Source organism: Pelobates fuscus, chromosome 8 (genome assembly GCF_036172605.1).
Source record: "Pelobates fuscus isolate aPelFus1 chromosome 8, aPelFus1.pri, whole genome shotgun sequence".
NCBI classification, from domain to species: domain Eukaryota; kingdom Metazoa; phylum Chordata; class Amphibia; order Anura; family Pelobatidae; genus Pelobates; species Pelobates fuscus.
In genome coordinates this window covers 28356742-28376969 of record NC_086324.1, presented here as the reverse complement: position 1 = coordinate 28376969, position 20228 = coordinate 28356742, and the positions used below count along the sequence as shown (strand labels likewise).

General features: G+C 36.4%; 1 protein-coding gene across 3 annotated transcripts in view; it reads right to left on the bottom strand.

Annotated features, from left to right (window-relative positions):
* Positions 1-20228, bottom strand: part of FMNL2 (formin like 2) — a 179241-nt gene that overhangs the window by 18480 nt on the left and 140533 nt on the right. For 2 of the 3 annotated variants that reach the window (XM_063429522.1, XM_063429521.1), the window contains exons 9-21: positions 18576-18669; positions 14855-14929; positions 12847-12957; positions 11538-11687; positions 10571-10672; positions 8398-8755; positions 8009-8197; positions 4164-4288; positions 3700-3902; positions 2557-2791; positions 1346-1414; positions 1183-1263; positions 782-911 (exon numbers count right to left, since the gene is read on the bottom strand). In XM_063429522.1, the coding sequence (XP_063285592.1) occupies positions 782-911; positions 1183-1263; positions 1346-1414; positions 2557-2791; positions 3700-3902; positions 4164-4288; positions 8009-8197; positions 8398-8755; positions 10571-10672; positions 11538-11687; positions 12847-12957; positions 14855-14929; positions 18576-18669 (1922 nt within the window). Of the gene's footprint in view, positions 1-781; positions 912-1182; positions 1264-1345; positions 1415-2556; positions 2792-3699; positions 3903-4163; positions 4289-6035; positions 6057-8008; positions 8198-8397; positions 8756-10570; positions 10673-11537; positions 11688-12846; positions 12958-14854; positions 14930-18575; positions 18670-20228 lie in introns of all 3 variants that reach the window. The other variant, XM_063429520.1, reaches the window with a different exon arrangement.

Below are 20228 nucleotides of genomic sequence, written 5' to 3'. Positions count from 1 at the left end.
GTTGCCAATAAAATGCACGAATTGTCATACAGACAAAATTCCAGTTTATTTGTGCAACTTCAATACAATTGGGGTAAATGGGAAAAAGAATCCTATGGTTTATAATTTCCATCTACTATTATATTATGTTCACTGTTATTATGGATGGACACCCCTTCCCTTTCCTTCCCCGAATAGTATGTTTTTACTACTCATTATTTTTTTGTTGTTGTAACATTTTAAAACCTTAATAAAAATAATTTGAAAATGATTTGCACTTGCTTTTTTTTTTTTAACATGCAGTACTACATAAGGCCTCTGGGGGCGCCTACGCCTTAGAATACCTTTAGAATTTTTTTATATATATTTTAACACAACCTACAAAGGCAGGGACAATCACTGAACAATGAGACTATGGTGGTATAAACTTGGTATAGCAATAGTGTTTTAACCTCATTGTCCTAAGGACTGTGACACACCAACACAGCCTTTTGTGCATATATCTGGTCTGTTGTCCTTGCTGCACATATTGCCTGCACTAGCTTTTAGGCAAAGTAGATGGTGGGAACCGCACTCAATCCCAGCGGCCAAGGGTGCTCCGGATCAGGACCAGCAATCCCAGAATTATACACGAAAGAAGAAAGGACCACAGGCACTCCAAATTATTTGGAGTGCCTGTGGTCCTTTCTTCTTTCGTGCACTAGCTTTTAGGTCTTGGTTGCAATGTTTGGTATATCCTATTAACGACATTCTGTGCAAACTCAAGAGAAGACAATTATGCAAATAAACTGAATAAACTTACCTGCTGCAGCTTTTTCCACGTAATGAAGTTCATTGAAGAAGAGAGCTACTTGCGAATACTTTTCACGTACCACGTTGGATATATAGTGCAACAGTGTCTGTTTTCTATCTGTGGATTTGGTATCTAAAAGCTGTAGGAAGAATGACACAAAAACCCAGACATATTTATTAAAACACAACAAGATCTTCCAAGAAAAATATCCCAGTTTACTAACCAAAAGAACAGGGTGTAGAATTGAATGATCATTTCTATTAACGGAAGACGGATGTGTTCTTATGAAGCTACTTAAAGGAACACTCTAAGCAACATATCCACTACAGTTCAGTGTAATGTGTCCTAGAGTCCCCAGGAACTGTTTTCAAATTAAGATCAAGCATATATATTATCACAAAGAAACTTACCAAGTCTAAACTCTGAAGTTTAAAGCCATACACTGCGCCCCGCTTACTGCTATTCATATAGTTTCCAAGGGCCAATATTATCTAAAATAAAAGAAAATGGAAAAGGTAAGAATGGCTTTCTAGTAAGATAATTCTCGGCACACATGCAGGGTACGGTACATACCTCAAGTATTTTCTTGAGCTTTTGAGATGATTTAATAGAAACCGATGCTGCGATTATTGCATGAAGTTGCTGCAATACATAAAACATGGTGTTGTTTCAAACAAACTTTACTCACAGATGCAAGCACAATACATTACAAGCACGGCAGGAATATGAACCTATGCAGTTGTCAAATATGAATAGTTTTTTTAAATGTTTTTACGCCTGCAATATCCAGTTAATAAATTAATTATCTGAATTACTTTTCGGAGGTACCTTAGAATCGTGTGCCTACAGACGCCTGACATGTAAATATATTTACGATATGCTTCCAATTTGTGTTTAAAGCATAATAAATGTTTTCATGCTTTCATTGGTTGCCATCAAACACTATGGTAATGTGACTGATTTTATTGAAGGTATATTTTATTGCCCCCTCTTGGAAAATGCTAGATCTTTGAATTAAGTCCTTCACGCGGAGTATATTCATGGCTCTCTCTCATTCATTCTTTATGAGTGCAATATTTATCCTGAGTGCAACTGATTTTATTTTATTGTGTTACAATGGTATATGTTATTTTGTGTTCCCTTAGAACTGGTTGTATCTCCTTTTATCTACATTGTGTATGGAAATGAGGTTCTAAGACAAGCTGCCTACTTTTTATTTCTCTTAGAAAAACATTTGAAATGATTGAAGTCACTATTTAAGTCTTTGGGAATTTTTGTAGATAATTCATTTTAAAAAGTGTTTCTAACAGATTGTGATCCTAGCCTAGAGGGATATTGGCTATACCTCACTGATGATACCTTACAAGGTTGAAACGATAGTCTGGGGTTGCCGTATCTCTCGTGTAGAGGGAACTTGCTAGCATTTCGGATCTGGACTGCCCGTATGGGTGGGACCAGTCTGATATGCTTCAGAGATGTTCTCTCTGTAATGGCACAAGTTGAGCTAAAACCAGCTTGAGATCTGAGTGGGGACCCACCGAAGGGCAGGCTATTTGAGCTGTTGTCCATCCTCACCTCACTTGCTACCCTTTTTTTCTATCATTTGAAGAGCTTATCCAAGAGAATTAAATTTAGGCCATAGAACCTACAGCAATCCATACAGCCTACAGCAAACGCTCTGCATAACTGTGTTAAACTGGTCTTTTTGTTGCATGCGTTGCATCCGTTCTATTGGTAATTATGGCTGCCAAATCACTGTGTCTGGTAAAATCTACTTGGCTTACCGGTGTCAGCATCTGAATGCTCTCTGTGAAGTTTCCAATGAATGCCATGATGGTCATCTTTTGCATCAACCTTTCGATTTTGCTGAACTGGAGCATGAATCGATCTTCATTTGTCAAATTCTCCAGAGGCTTCTTCTCTCGTTCATAAAGCCGTAAGACTTTCACTTCAGAGTCGGTTGGCATGAACCTCATCAAGCACTCAACAAAATCCACAGGTAAAGTTTTCAGGTCAAACCTAATAAATAGAAAGAACCACAGAAGACAATTTTAATTTTTTTTATAGAAACTAATAAACTAGTTTAAATAAAAGATACTGTGGTTGATGTTCTAGTGCTTGCTCAGAACACACCATAAGTGGCAAGAGGTTCTACAAAAACGTGGTATGCATGAAATCCATCAGTTATAAGGTTCAGAACTTCAGAAATTCTAAATAAACTTTGGAACATTCCTTAATCTAGACATTCTTTGTTAATTGGGTGACATTGTTCTAAAAAAGACAATCTGTGTAGAGTTATAAACTCTCCAATGACACACTTTGCTGAATGTATTATAGATTTTGGCCACTTGCACACAATGAGCGTGAAACATTTTCATCACTAGTGTTTTGTTAAAGTAAACTTATCTTATTAGAACAGACAAGGTGTCTGCAGCTGAGAAGGTATTACACTGAGCTGCACAACCTCCTACTGATATTAATTTATATGTTGTAAATACAGCAGCAGAATTATAGATTTTTCAGTCCTTATGTCCAAAAACAATGCAACTGGATCTACTCATCAGCACTGCAGGTTTCTGGACTCTGTGATTAAGTTCTAATAAATGAATAGAGAATATTACTCCTGTAATTTACTGCACATTGTAATGTGTCTTATGCCATCTCAAACATCTGTCATTATTTCACATTTCAAAAAGAGGGCACTTTTTCTTATGTTCACTCCATTAACTTTTATAGCTTGTGTCAAATCACTTAAAACCATTTCACACAGAACCAGCGATGGTGCTACGTACATAATGGCACCATAGTTACTACAGCAGGCTGTAGTGGTTATGGGTATTGAGTGCTCCTTTAAATGAATATCTGCCCACCTTGTGGTTCACTATAATATCCCTAGCTTTAGTTCTTGTCCCAGACTAAATACGTACAGTTGGATTGCTCTGCAAATTTCTTCTGGTGTTTTGCCTGCTTTTCTCAAGGTGATTGCGAGGTTCTTCGCCCGGTTTGCTTCCAGTAACGTCACTTTATTGCATCCTTTCGGTGCTGCTTTTTGCTTGTTGGAGGTGACATCAATGGCTGGTCCTTGGGCTTTCGTCTTGAATATCTCCTCAAATTCATCGACATTTAAATCCTAAAGAAATATTTTTTTATCAGCTGAAATTTGCAATCATGGATATATATATATATATATATATATATATATAGATACATATAAAAAATGGTCTGCAACAGACAATATTGTTTGCACCTGCGTAGCAGGATGCCAAACCCCAAACTGGCCACGTCATTCACCCTGATCTGCCATACTGAACACTAGAAGTTATACATATGACCATGTGTGTTGCTTTCCTTGTGTCTCATTGAACAGATATAAAGTATCTCCCTGGATTACCTCCAATATCCTCTCATCATCAATTTCATTGAACACTGTTCCATTGATCTGATTGGGTTTTAGAGCAACCCAGTTGAAAACCGGCATGCGGAATTTCGTCTTGATAGGCTTCTTAATTTTCACAGCTGGAAAGGTTCAGAAATGGATTTTATTAATTACGTACTTGTCATTTCAGTTAGGCCTTGAAATAAAATGAATGTACAAAAAAAATGTATCAACAATGTATCACTGGCACACAAAACAAAACAAAAAAACACAGAGAGAGAAAGAGACAGAGAACGAGATGAGATTATTCACCAAATTGGGAATTTGTGGCACACTGACAATTAAATTAAACATGTTAGGCCAAAATAGTCATATTTATTTGCAGCTTGCAAAAAAAAATTGACAATTTTCAAAATCCCACTTTAGTGAATTAACCCTAAAAGGTCTGACTGCACTTCATGTTCTCTATTTATGTGCAAAATCTAAAGAGGATTAAGTTGCTTCCCAAACAAATCATTTAACCCCTTAAGGACACATGACATGTCATGATTCCCTTTTATACCAGAAGTTTGGTCCTTAATGGGTTAATGATCAATTTTGACTGTGCAGCACACCCTATGTGCATTACCCCTCAAGGACACATGACGGAAATATTCCGTCATGATTCCCTTTTATTTCTGAAGTTGTGTCCTTAAGGGGTTACTAACACGTCATGTGTGCATCATTTATAACTAAAATGCACACCCGTTATTGTAATTTCCTTCTAAGTCAATCAATTCTCGATGGAGACTGTATTTTAGTGTTTAAACAAGAAAGTATTTGGCAACTTGAAATTTACGAATGATAAAAACACCAAATTACTGTGAATAATTCCTAGGGTTATCCAAGAATTTTCAGAGATCTTTAAAATAAACTTTTGATTAAATTTAACCCCCTCCCACAACCCCACCCCGGTTATGTTGTGTTAAACCCTATGCAACTGTGTCTTAGGCGTACATGGGGTATGCTGGGGACAGAAGAGCAAGCAATAATGACCTGAGCTTATTAAACTTCTGGGACACCTAGTGGTGTGTTATGCCAACAGCAAACTGTGTTCAAACTATATTTTCTATTTTTCTTTTTTTTTTTTTTATTTCTTATTACTTATGAGGCATTACCGGAGAAAAATCATTCTTTGCAGAATGACCGAAAACGTGACCCAGGTGGCCACTTTGAACCTAATCCCCATTGTCTGAAAAAACAAACTCCCTATATATTATGGGGTTAACTGTATGGATGTTCAATCAGTCTTTTCCTTTGTTTAGAAGCACCAAATTGTTATCCTTGTGTGTCAGACAAAATATGTTATATTAAACTAAGAATTGTAAAGAATTAAAGTCCAAATTTAGGATAAAATAACTTATTTAAATTGATTATTGAACTAAGCCATAGTTAAAGCTTGGCTATTTTATCATACATTTTGTAATTTATAATTGAATTTGATACAATTTGGATTTTATTGGATAATCTCTAAAATGTCTATGTTGTCAGTAGGTATTGGTATAATTGCTCAAACTTCATGGTCATAGGTTTTAGTCCAACCAGGGACTTACATCTCTTTGATGCTGATAAAATAAACTTCACTAAATTTGGTTAGAAAAAAAATACAAACATACCCTTGGACAAACTTTATCAATCCTTCCAAATGAAACATTGTAATATTGCTCTTATTAACTAGGTGATTAATAGCAATGTAAAAGTATACACGTTATTATTGCACTGGATATTAATCCGTGAAAACGTGTAATATGTTTTTTTTATACAATTTTATGTGTATTACACTACATCAGACTAAATTAATAGAGAATACAACTTGCAAGACAACAGGACAGAACAAAGAAAACCTACAGAACAGTTTGATGGGCCCATCTTTACATCGGAAGCACAAAAGTAAAGAAACAAAGGAAGCATTATTTACCAATTATAACATTACATATTCTTAAATGAACAATAAAACAAATACAAAATAAATTACTTTGTTTAGCACTGCCTAAATCCATTAACCCACTTTTTTCTTCTCCAATGTTCTCTAATTGACATGTAATGAACCCATTAAGAAGACAATTATTACTGAAATCTTAGTTGGTCTCAGCCCTCCTTTACCCCAGTCCACAGTCACAAATTAAAGGGACCTTGCAGACAAACTGTTATTAACCTGCAGTGTGAGCACATGTGCGGAAGCTGGTTTAACGCTGTGGTGTCCCTTTAATTTTGTTAGAAAGATTATATTTACCACTATAACACTTGGACAAAACAACATTTTGTCTAGAATAGTTTTTTTTTAATATATATATATATATATATTACTGAGCAGTGCAGCTTAGATCCTTATTGCATACATTAGAAAACACGTTATTATTCATTAAACAATTTGGCTCTCTAGTGAGCACTAAGATTACAGTTTACCAATGAGTAATCGTGACCAGTAATCTTTTAATCTGAAATGACTAACACATAATGGATTATTGCCTCACGTAGTATTATACAACAGGAAATGAGTGTAATTTAATACTATACTACGCTATGCAGCGGCCGATTGCTAGCTGCGAGCTACTTTATTTATAATGCTGCAGGGTATCATGGGAAATAGAACATTGGTGGTCTGCTTGTTTTAAAAAGTAATGTTCTACTCAATTCTAGATAGAGAATGACTTATACACTTAGTCACACATGGCCAGGAAATAATATTGGCTCTTATAATGGTGCAATATGTAAGTGAACACATGCTGACTCAGTTCCACATGCTTCCTGTAGGACTTAGAATGACTGTTATCAGCAAATAAACAAACAACCGGCCAACATAAAGGTCAATCTCAATACAACGAGAAGGAAAGTAATAGCACATTAAAGATTATCTTTCATAAATCTCTACAAGAAGCAAAATACTGATTCCTGAAATAGTAAAAAAAAAAAAAAAAAACAACTTTCGATTATATGTTTTTATATAAAAAGGATTCTGTAAAGTGACTAGGTCAAACCCGTAGGTGTGCCAGATCCACTATATTTAACTGGACACATTACCCGCCCATATTATGAGCATTGCATGAAAAGTGCTACCACAAATCTCACAGAAATCGCCTGCTGCATGACGAAAAGAAATATGCTTGTAAAGGAGAACTCCCAACGTGATTAGTTAACGGATATTCGTCTTGCAGCAAGACAATGCTGACTACAAACACATTGACTTTAAAGTAAGAATTGGTTAGATGACGTGCAAGTTAATAACTGTTAGATCGGTAGAGCACATATAAACTTTCATGTTGCATATCCCTCTAGTATGACTGTGATCTATTTTTTGTTTCAAAAGTAGATGCACTTTGGAAATATTACATACATTAAAGTGTGCCTTGTATAGGGAACACTGATCTCTATAGTTGCTAAGATATATGTATATCAATATATACAATGAGGATCACTTATGGCCATAATTTTTGTTTCTTTTTCACATAGGACTGGGGCTGATGTTTCAATGTTCTGAACCTTGTAGTGCTGAAGACTGAAAGTTTACCTTTAATGGAATACAAGAGCTCGCTATAGTGGTTAGGTTGCCTAAATTCTCCTAACCCATCCCCTGGTTTAATATAAAACAGTTTGATAATAGAGTCTCCCCAGCACCCAGGGACCACTCCTATTTCAGCCAGCAGAATAAACACTTATGCACTATCAATGTCAATTTTGTCTTCTCTAGACGAGATTGATCTTCTCAGAGTTAAAGGGGTGGGTTTAACTAACCTTGGTTTAAAAAAAAATGATCATAGAACTTTTTAAACGTCTCATTAGGAACAACTGAAGGTGGCATACAATGATGGTCTCAGTAATACCTGCAAGTCCTGAGTTGAAGATGACTGTAGGAGATGCTGCACCTGGCAGTGGTGGGGCCCCTGGCGGAGGTGGGGGTGGAGGAATGGATGGCTCTGAGGTTGGGAGAGGTGGTGGTGGAGGTGGTGGTGGCGGAGGTGGAGGAGGAGGGGGTGGAGATGGGGCTGAACCTGACATAGGACCATTTTGCACTGTAGAAAAAAAACGAAGAATACACAATTATTACATCTCCATTGACCTAACACACATTTATATAGTGCTTCGTATCAGCATTTTACTGCCAAGGAATTTTACAAAAAAATAATACTAAACTGCAGAAAACATACTAAACAGTAAGATATTCATAAATGATCCCACATTACGTATACACTATGGGTTGTCTGCTTCTTACCTGCCCCAGATTCAGACGGTAGAGGAGGAGGAGGAGGTGGCAAAGTTGCCGAAGACACACATTCGGAAATTCCTGAGACATTTGAAGCACCACCTGGTGCTGTATGCCCAGAAACTGAGATAATAGTTCCAGAGGTTGTTCCAGATGTGATCTCGGTACCCGAAGGCACTGCTCCTGAGGTCACCAGTGGCGTTATAGATATATCTCCATCCCCTTCCTTTTTAATCTTAATAGTCCCTTGCTTTTCCAGTTCATGAATCTTTCTCTCCAAAGTGGACTGTCTTTGTATGGCTTCTTCCTTTTCTTTAACCATTTTTCTTAATGTATTCACCTGGGTATTTGCATCTTTGCAAACTTCCTACAAAACAATTTAACATAGTAAAGCCATGTATTGTGTGTGTGTGTACAATACTGTGGTGCTGCGTTATCATGCAACAAAAACATTATTAAATAAACATATGAACTAATAAATGTTTAATGTGAACCTAAAAAATATCTTAACTCTGTATCATTCTTGAATAGTTTTGTAAATTCAAAACAACATCTTGCCTATTCTGAGTAGTCCCTGCAATGTACGTGCAATAAAAATGTCATCTATAGATCATCTCAAAATGTGCATTAGTGCTCCCTCCAGGAATATTACCGGGGCAGCTTTAAAAGAACACCGTGCTATAGAGTATAGCTTGTCATATAAATTAGATGTCTTTTTTTTACCGTTTGCATATAAATGCTTTTAATAAGAACACTGTCTGAGACTTGTACAATAATTAACCAAATATGTACTTATTTGAATAACAAGCATTCGTGACGTGATAATAATTTTAAATAACCAACAAAATGATGGCAAAAGTGCAGAAAACCAGAAATGCTTGTTTGTTTTATTGATCTTTTTATTTCTAATTTTTAGAATAATAAATTAAGATAGATATGTGGAGATTTCACTCATATCACCATAAGCACATCAATCAATGTTCCATACAAAGCTTATGATGCTACAAATTCACTGTTCCTGTCTTTCTTAATCCAAATGATATTATTTTGCATGCGATTCTTTGCTTCTCCTTCACAATAAAGGGACACTAGTCACCAGAACAACTACAGTTTATTATAGTTGTTCTAGTGAGTATAGTCAGTCCCTACAGGCTTCTTGCAGTAAACACTGTCTTTTCAGAGAAAAGGAAGTGTTTACATTACAGCCTAGGAACTGTAACTCCTCGTCACTCCTCAGATGGCTACTGAAGTTCAGCATCTCCACACTCTGCATGGAGACACTGAACTTTCCTCATTGAGGTACATTGATTCAATGCATCTCCAGGAGGAGATGCTGATTGGCCAGGGCAGTGTTTGGCTTTGCCCCCAAGTCTGCCTCCTTGTCTGAGATCACCAGAATTGACTATGGGAAAGCATTGTGATTGGCTGAGATCACAAAGCCAGCACCAGCAGACTGGAAAAAGGGTGAGATCTTATTATATTTAGATGGGCTAGATAGTGTTTTTAATACTATAGAGTCAGGAATACATGTTTGTGTTCCTGACCCTATAATGTTCCTTTACGTTCTATGGGCTCTCTTGTACAAAATTATATGTTGCATTAAATATCCTAGCTGATAGCTGTAGGCTTCCATTTCAAAATGTGTTTGGTTCTACACTACTAATCAAAAAATAGATGTATTTAGCTATATATATTTCTGCAGTCATTCAATGCAATTAGGAGTCTATTCCATAAATTAGAATTTGAGGGAAAAAATGCAAATATTTGTGCAAATTAGTCACATGAGAGTATATTTTCCACATTGAGTATATTGGCCAACAACGTGGAGTAACCTTGTCAATTCTTAACCGTGTTCAAACATCAGAAAACAAGCCTTCTAACATAAGTCATTTTTGGATCCGGACAAATTACTTATTGCAAAATAATAAATATATTTTTCAAAGAACACTAACATTAACAAGTAATAACAAAACTTCCAATAACTTTCATAAATAGTTTATGTCCAGTTAGTGGTGAGAATGAACAATTGCGAATATAGTGAATGCTTTGCTTTCAGTGTTGGCTGTGGCTTTTGTTTCCTATGATAAAACAGCCAGTATAATTGCACGAGTTTATTGTTTCTCGCTGGAGATATCTGAAAGAGAGATATTGTACGCATGTTATAATGAGACGGGATACGCACCCGAGCCAGTTCCAGTTCCTTATGCCTCTGCATGAGTTGTTTTTCCAGTTCTACGATTTTTGACATAGCGTCATTCTCTGTGTCTTGAAGTTTCTCAGATAACTGTATATAATGAGAAAATTTGTATTAATTTTTCCAAATAAACTGAATTTTTAGAGACTTTTGAAAATGGATTGTAAAGCATGTGCTTTTTAAAACATTTTTTCCACAAGAAGACAACCAGGGCAAAAAATTTGGTGGGTTGCAGAGCCGGCAATCAACCTTTTGCTCAATAAACTGACCACTAGTTCTCAGATTAAATATCAAGGAGTACAAAAACTATATATACATAGTACCATGAGTACTGTATCGTAACTCACAGTAGTCTTGTACCATGACACCCAGTAGTCCTAGGTTTGTCACTAGAGTCCCAAACTCTGGAACCCGTTCTGCCATCCTGAGATCCTGGGATGTTCTACACCTGGAGACACTATTGAACGGAGACAGAATGCATCATTTGACACACTCTTACCGAGCAAACTGCTTTACAGTATTCAGTCCATGAGCAGAGCGCTTTAACAAAGTAGTCGGCTTGGCCAGCGAGATGGACAGCCAGCATTTATACCTGTTTTGGACAGATCCACCTCCTTTGACTATCACCAGTCATGTAACAGAAGACAACTTCAGGAGCCATAATCCATTTTAGTCATTTTTATATGAACTTTTTTAAGTTGTGCCTTAAAAGACTTGATGTCTAATGTGTATTACCATGGACATACCTGGCAAGTTAAACACTTCACAACATAGGTACCATAACCAATATCGCTTGATGAACAAATTTGGATAATAATAGTGAGTTGCGAGGGCAGGAGGTGGCTTAGCCGTTGCTATGCAAATTTGTGCAGGTAACAAAACACTAAAAGCACTTAAACTATAGGGACATGTCTGCCTATTACACTGAAGATTGCTTCTAAAATTCTTTTCTTACATGAGAAATATTTTCTTCCAGTTCTTCAACTCTTTCCAGGGCTGCATTTTTGGTTTCTGCATCCTCTAGAAGGGCTCCGACATCAAACACATTATCTAGATAAGCCTGGATCTGGACTTGAAGCTTGTCACTCTCCGTGTGTTTCAGCTTCTGAAAATCAAAGAGATCAAACCTACGCTAAGTGCGTCTTACACAGATATATATAAATAATTTTGATCATATAATTAAATGCTTTACTTCTCACTTCCCTTTACTATTTTTTTATTTCTGACATATTTATGCCTTTATCAACATGACTTTCACTGATTAACATTTCACTTGAAACTTTCTCAGTCAGTTTTACACACATTTCCAACACATTTCTTTTATTCTATTTTCAGGTTTCTTTATCACATAACACAGACTGTTTCTCTACACATTCCTTTAATTTGCATTGCATTAACATACACATTTTTGTTACGTACTACCCACACTCCTCTACCTTCACACACCTCATTCTAGTAACCATGTATGCATCGGGTTTTATTCACTAAATACCTAATCGTAATGAAATGAAAACTGAAATACAAAATTAACCAATTTGCAATTAGATTTGAGATAGACAATTTTGACAAATCAGATAATTTTCCTTAAATCTTGTAATTTATTTTTCAATCCATTACAATTTTAGGCTAATTGAGTTACACCTTCCATACCATAGTCTACTCACTTCTACGGAATCATAAAGTGTCACCTTGTGTTTTTTTCCTCAAATATCTCTCCCCTTGTTCTTCTCTTCTTAAAAGATTGTCATAAAAATTGTCTTTAAGCATTATAACCCAAAATGGAACGTTGGCAAAGATTGGCATTGGTTTTTAATGGACTATGTGCTTAGGAGTACAAACATCTATAGTGGGTTTTGAGCTAGATACACACATTGTCTACTACCATCATTTCTTTACTGTAACTATTCTTTTAAAAAGATACACATTTTCTAGTTTTTAGAATCCTTCAGTTTTAATGAATAAAATCTATAACATGAATCAACTCTTAACAGCCATAATTCCAAATTGTCCTTTAACAAAAACCCCTTATAGTAATGTGTATTCTATCTTATGTAAATGAACTGCAAATGAACTAACGCCTGGTGCCTTCCTGGAAGGACACCTAGACAGTACAATTTATGTTCCATAGTTCAAAAATTATAAGAAATGCTGCTGTATATCAGCAGTGCATTGTATGCCTTATTAATTGCCCATCGGATGCAAAGTGCATTTGTAACACAAGTAATTACATTCATTAAGAGCATGATCAAAAGAAAAATACTTACATCCAAAAATTCATCCAGAGCTAACTTGGTAAATTCAAACTGAAGATGGACTCTGAAATTCATGTCTTCTACGGAATGAACTACGATGTTAATAAACTGCATACATGCCACCTATAAGGAAACAAAGGCATTTTGGAACGGTCCTTAATTACACAACCTGCAAGCTGAGCAGAATAGATACAAAGTATATAATACTCCCCCATGGCATCCACGCCCTCAACTCCTACATGGAAGATTTCATTAGGAATTGCATTAGGAATTCCCTCCCTTCTGCCATTCCCACAATTTCTTCGGAGTCTGACGCTTTTTTGTAGGCCATCTCAGCTCTGTGACCACCATAACAGAGCTAAGTAAGGCAGAGGTAGCTAAAATGAAGATATATATTCCATGATGCTACCGTATGACAGCCTTAAGGCTAGAAATGTATCGGGAAAGCTGGAGGATCTACCTACTGGCCGTCACTGAAATAGAAATATTCAGGTCTTACTAATCTCAAACTGCTGTTATCCTCCTTCTTAGCCAACATTTTGCCGGTAGAGAATTGTTAGTGCAGAGATACTGTATCCTGTCCTGAATCAAATCGCTGAAAGTTCTTTTGCATTTTGGTTACATTTATTAGATTATTGTTAATTAAAAAGCATGGACTATAAAATAATCCTTATGAAATTAGAAGCCTTGCATACTTGCCAGACAAAATTATGATTGCCATTGTAAGATTATTTCCCTCATGTATTTTGGAATCCAATTGACCAACTCACTGGCAAACATTTATGTGGCCAATTATATTCTACACCCCATCAGATAATGTTGTTAAGAATTGTACACTATTTCTGACTAATTTACAAGTTAGATCAATTTTGCACAGTACAAACGAATCTCTATCATGTCATACGATATTACAGGCCTGTTTTAAATATAGAAAAGCTTACAAACAGAATATATACAGATACTAGGATCTCAATATATACTCAATATACACAATACATTTTGTTACTTTTATAGTCGGATTTGACTATCTTGTAGTCACTACATCTCGATTTCCTAGCGCCCTCAGTTGTTGTACTATTTGGGCTTGCCCCAGTTTTCCACCTCTCCTTTGTATACTGTTTTTAATATATCTGGCACCAATGGACACCTAGTTTTTCTCTCTCCTTCCTGTACTGCTCTAAACCGTATCTCCGTCACAGCTCATCACTGTAGCCCTGAAGAGACAGGAAGATCTGCTGGATTGACCAAGAAGGTAATTTTTGACCCAGAAAATATTTTTGGACTTTAAACCACCCTTTAGAATGTACTGTTAGTACATAGCTAGGACACACCAAACAAGCCTCTTTGTATGACCTCACATTATAAGCAGGTACTCTGATGGTTTTGGGTTTTCAGACTCTCAAGTATCTATTTTGGAATCATCCCTTTCTCCACAGGCTTATCTCAGGATTCTATGACATTCCATTAGCCGATTATGAAAATCAGATGATTGCTTCCAATGCCTCATTCTCTCACCTTTTCTTATCCAACTTAACCCAATTTAATATTTTTTGGCTATCTATACATCCATTGCCATTATCTAGTCAGGGACCTACAATATGAAAAGCTCTGTACCTAGACCCACCGGAGGAGGCGTTTATGCCACCCTCCTAACACCAGCACCACTGCTCCCTGCCTTTTCCAGACCCTGAATAGGATGAAGAGGCTATTCTGGCTCAAATAAGTGATGTAAAGCCATTATTGAAAACACATTTAAAGCACCTACTTGCATTTTGTTTAGGGCAAATGGCAAGAAAACATTGATTCGGTGGTAGCTAGACCCTTGTCTCCTATAACATGTTTTCCATAGTTCCTTAGATGTTTGATCTATGTCTTTATTTAGCACTCTAATGCTTCTCTTGTGGATCTTATCCCCCATTCAGCAGACAAAATTGTCAATTTGGTAGTCAGAAAACCACTTAATGTATGCAGAGTCAATTCATAACTAAAATTAATTTAAAAAATCCCGATGGGTACTCACCATAAAATCTATATTATTATCTTCATTCCTGAAATGTTCCATGAGTTTTTCAAAGCGCTGTTTTTCTGCACAAACCTAGTGACAAATTTAGAAATATTAAAACAAAATCTATGAAACGTTACTTAAAAGATTGCACTTACAACTGTGATATCTGGAGGAAGAATTCAGTCTAAGGGAGTTATTTGCTAAACAGTAATCATCACCCATGGATCATTTGGTGCACCTTTAATGTGATGGTATATATAAATATTTTCAAAAACAATGGCACAATTTTTCACCGAGTATAGAGTTAAGCTAGGATTATTCCCACACATTAGAAAACTGACACTTATAGCACTAACAGACAGAGCTACACATAGTTTGGACTGGAGTTTCTATGGCACAGAATTCTAAAAATCTAAGATCATAGAGAAACTGCAATATTGACATTGTAGGGTTAAGACAGCCACTAAGGGTGCTTTGTGAATTTTTGTGGAACTTATGCTGGATGTCTTCATGCTTTGCATAAGAGGAAGTACTAATTCGGCCCTGGAACCTGGTAAGTGTTAAAAGTGTTTTCAATCCTTTTAACATGGGGGGCAGAGACAGAAGGACACTTTAGCGTTAGCAATACAGTATTGTATTCCCAAGATTCTTTGGATCCAATAGAGGATCACAGAAGCATGGTAGTTGTAGTTCATGAACATCTGGGGGGTGGAGTTTGAGATGTCTGGCTTAACCAATTATATCAAACGTCTGCAACAAAGGGGTTTAAAACCTTGCCTCCCAAGATGAACTGAGAGAAAAATTGCAGCTTAATGAAAAATCCTGTATAAGTAGTCAAAAGACTGGAAATGTCATTACTGCTGGGGTTAATTAGCATGCAGAATAATGCTAAATGCATTCTAAATACAATGCATTCTAAATGTAATTTATTTGCTAAATGCATTCTAAATACAATTTGCTTTTTTAGGACAACCACCAAGATTGTTACAGAATCCACAGTCATATTAGCCACAAAAGGCACACACCAGCATAGACATGCCAGAACCAAGTGCCAGGGTTCTTAACCCTTTACCAGGGATGACAACCTCTGACCCTGCAGATTTATATGACCTACAACTCCCAGAGTCCCTTGAATGCAATAGATGACCAGGAAATCATTGAAGTTCATAAACATCTCGGGGAGAAAAGAGTTTATGATGCATTGCTTTGTGCAATACAATGCTCGACTCCTTTGTATTTAAGAGCTAATTAAATTATACACACTTAAAAATTGTGCTAAATAAATCGGTCCACTTAAGCACCAGCGCAATCTGTCCCACACCTTGCTGGTGCTGACACGGTTAAAGTGAAATTTACTGACGCAAATATATTTCGTTATTTTACTAAAACCTCTGAGGGAATCTATATTTAGCCCACGTTACTATATGACTACCGAGAAATCTAAACACACAGAAAAAAAAAATCCCTGGTGCGTTTTAGTTTGGTTACCATAGCAACACCAGGTATTTCATGCAAATTGTGCTAATTAAGTTATAGAACGAACAGTTGGAGATGTCCGTGTCCAAACAATTTGTGTCAACAAGACACTTAGGTTCTCATGACACTACATTCAAAGATGCAGAATGTCTATCTGTACAAACTTACAGAGGAATGAAAAAATGTAGAAATATAACGGTCACATTTTTAGCATGCCATTTTATTTATTTTGTTTTGTACATTTGTTGGAGCAATTTACCACAAGCAACTAAATAGACAATTCTGACATAAAAATAGCAATATACAAAAAGAAAATGTTATACTAATAATTAACCTCTTGGGGTTTAACAACTGAGCAGTGATTTTAAAAAGTCAGGCCAAAACATAATTTATTTTTTTCAGGCTGGTGTTTGAAATTATTTTGGCTTGTAATGACGAGAGCTCGCTGTGTAATGAAGAATTCTTATTCTTGTATTTACTATTCAAGAGAGCATTGTGGATCCTGTTAAAGTACTATGCTCCATATAGCTACCGCAAACATTCATAGTAGATACAGAATATCAGCTCATTCCACCCAACACCTTCTTCCGTCCTTGACAATTGTGGGATGGGGCTGATAACAGGTTTATGGGAAACCCAAATGACATAATTACCAGGACAGAGCTATACGCTCCTTCCTCTTTCCTAACCCTATGTGCAGTAGGATGATGGTTTATGTAGGCTTGTACACCTCCAAGTAATTCCAAATTGCTTGGACTAAGGGCTACTGTAGGGCATCTCAGCTGGTTCTCTGCTCCTCACACTCCCTATGTAAGGGATGGTAGGGGTTTAATACACAGTGCAAGAAGGCCTAAGAACTAAAACTGCCCTCAACCTATCCCATGCCCCAAACTCTGGTCCAGGGCTACAGAAACGTAGGAAAGTTCTTGGGTCCAATGGAACACAGTTGGCTGCTCAGTCTTCATTCACCCTATACGTGGGTGGTGAGGAATTTGACTACGAAATATCTGTATTAAGGACCAATTACAGGTAATAATATGGCAGACATAGTTCTGAGTTGTGTAAACCGACTGACAAAAAATCCAGAAAAAAAAGTTAATTTTCCATATAAACATATATGGTCCGCAGATAACAGAACAAATTAGCTGGAACATCTAATAACCACATAACTTACGAAGGGTGATTGCCAGTTCCTTACTTAGATCTAACTTTTATTCCCCTATGACTCTTTGAGTTTTAGTTAATTCTTCATTTACTCTAGCATATGAATCATTGTGATGGCTGACATGTTATTCAATGCATATCAATACTGCGTACTGTGTGTACAATGCATTACTTACACATTGTATCCCTGGTGGGATACCTCCCCATTCTACATTCTATATATCTTATGCCGGAGCCTTTACTTAGTCTGTGGCATCAACACTAGAGCTATGCAGGCACTCTGGGAAAACTGGCATGGTAGAGATTTGACCTAGATGTAGGTCCTTATATGTTAAGATAAGGTAAAACATATCCAGCCCTTGCAACATATTAGCTTCTGCAGCACCCCTTGTCTGAATCAGCTCTACTATTACGGCAGACAGACATCCCTGTGTATAGAAAGCATTTTGCGTTATTGGCAGATGATGGAAAATCTAATTTTCTAAGGATAGACAATATTGGATGATGTTACCTGAAGCGTACCATGCACAGTGGCAAACAATGAACTTGCCAGATTTCCCAGAATCCCTTGGTGTTCATATCACACCTGCCATAGTTGTATATCCTAAAATTTGTGCTACATTTCATCTTTAAATACTACTGCTCAATGCAGTGGTGACCAAAACAATATCTAATATCTGTTGCAGAACTAAAACTCCCAAGATGCCTTGCCAAATTTAAGGTTGGAAAAGCATCCTGATGTTGTAATAGTACATGTTGGACTGGCTGTCTATTGTTTTGGCCACCCCTGGATTAATGCAATAGATCGAGATAATTGTCTGATGGTATACAAAGTGTTAATGCATTGTTTTGTATTCCCAAACATCCCACTGCTGAACAAAGCACACATCAAAGCATACTTTGATGCAAACTTCAAAACACGAGTACCAGGCTCCAAAGCTAAAAAATAATCACCAACTACTGCTATCACGCAGCTTTAACTTCTATCTGTGTATTTGTTTGGGAAGACATTGAAAGAAGTCTAAACCAGCCTGGCTTACAATAACACAGAGACAAGGCTTCCCACGTAACATGAAATACCAATGCGGGTTCTTACCTCCTTGAAGTTATCGAACGCTGATAAAATGATTTCATGCCCTCCACGGACAAGACAAACGGCTGCCAGCAGTTCTAATACAAGTGCTTTTGTTCTGTACATATAAAAAAAAAAAAAAAGACCAAGAATCAATGGAAATAAAGTTATAAATCAACATCTACCTTAATCGTAGATTCAATAAGGTGACATTTAGAATGATTGCTGCCCTTGAAACTGTTTGAAAAATCCAATTATATACTCTCTAACAAAGGGTTTTAAACAGACAGACAGACAAGCAGAAGCACACATACACACACACACAAATATACATACAGACATGCATATGTATGTAGGTAGGGTAAGTATGGAGATTAGGGGCAATGATTAGGTGTCTGTTAAACACTATGAAAACAGGGGACAAAGTCGAGATTTTTTTAGTAGTCTTCTATATCACGTTTTATTTAGCAATAAATGGGGAGAAGAATTAATATTTGTCTATGTCCTTTTAACAAAATTTGGTTCTAGAAGATACTACCATTGTCCTCACAGGCAGGTCAGTTTATCTTCCAAGACAATGTGCAACAGTTCTAGAATGTCTTCTATTGATCAATTTGATCAAGGTGTAAAGATAAGTCAAGAGGGTCAGAAGTAGAAGGGATGCGACATTTTATTTGTACAAATAAATAGAAAAACGAAGAAAGTGATTTAAATATTGCAGATTTTTTTTTAATTACAATTTTCAATTTTCCTATTAATTATCAATGCATATAATCTGATCACTGTATTTAATTAGTTTAAAAAAAAAATCTGTGTAAAATATGCCCTTTATAAGCATATTGAGTGCTATTTCTTTGTTTTGGTCTGACCTACTTTTGACAGATGGCGAATTAAAAAAAAAGGATACCAAGAAGTCTGAAGAAATCATGTAACACAATTCATAGCCTGACTCGCAGTCTGACTCTCAGTAAGTGTTTGGTAATATAGCAGGGGTGGCCATAATTTCAATTTCCAGCTGTCACAGTGCTAGAACTCTCATGATGCTCTGCCTGTATAGAGCTGACAAAGTGTCACGAGACTTGTAATTCAAAAAAAGTTGGGGATCTATTTTATGAAAAACACTTTTAATGGCATGAAGGGAGGTTTAATAATTAATGTAAGAGCAAGAATGGCAAGGAAACAGTAATACAAAGTAGCATCGTCGCAACAGGCTAATGCGCTAGAATTATATTACACAATATGAATACGAATGAATCAGTCCCATTCATTGTAGCCAGGGGAACAACGAGTACCAAATTATATTACACACTATGAAAAAGAAGAACGGATTTATGTCTCCTTTAATATATTTCATTTAAAACTACGATAACGGGAAAAGTGAGTTAGGAAACGTTTGTCAGAGTCCCTTTAGCAATATGGACAAATTTATAGAAACACAATGTTTGATTAGGAAGAGGTATCAAAAACAATATCAAACACGCGTGGTAGAACAAACTCTTTCTGATACACAAAGTTACCTGTGAACAGGTAAAACTCGTCATGGTTTTTATGTGAATCCTACATTTTTTATATACTGCAAACACCCAAATCCAACACAATGACACTTTACAGCATCTAGACAAACTGACACCAGAACCAGACACACAGCATCTAAAACATAACGTTAAGACGGTAAAA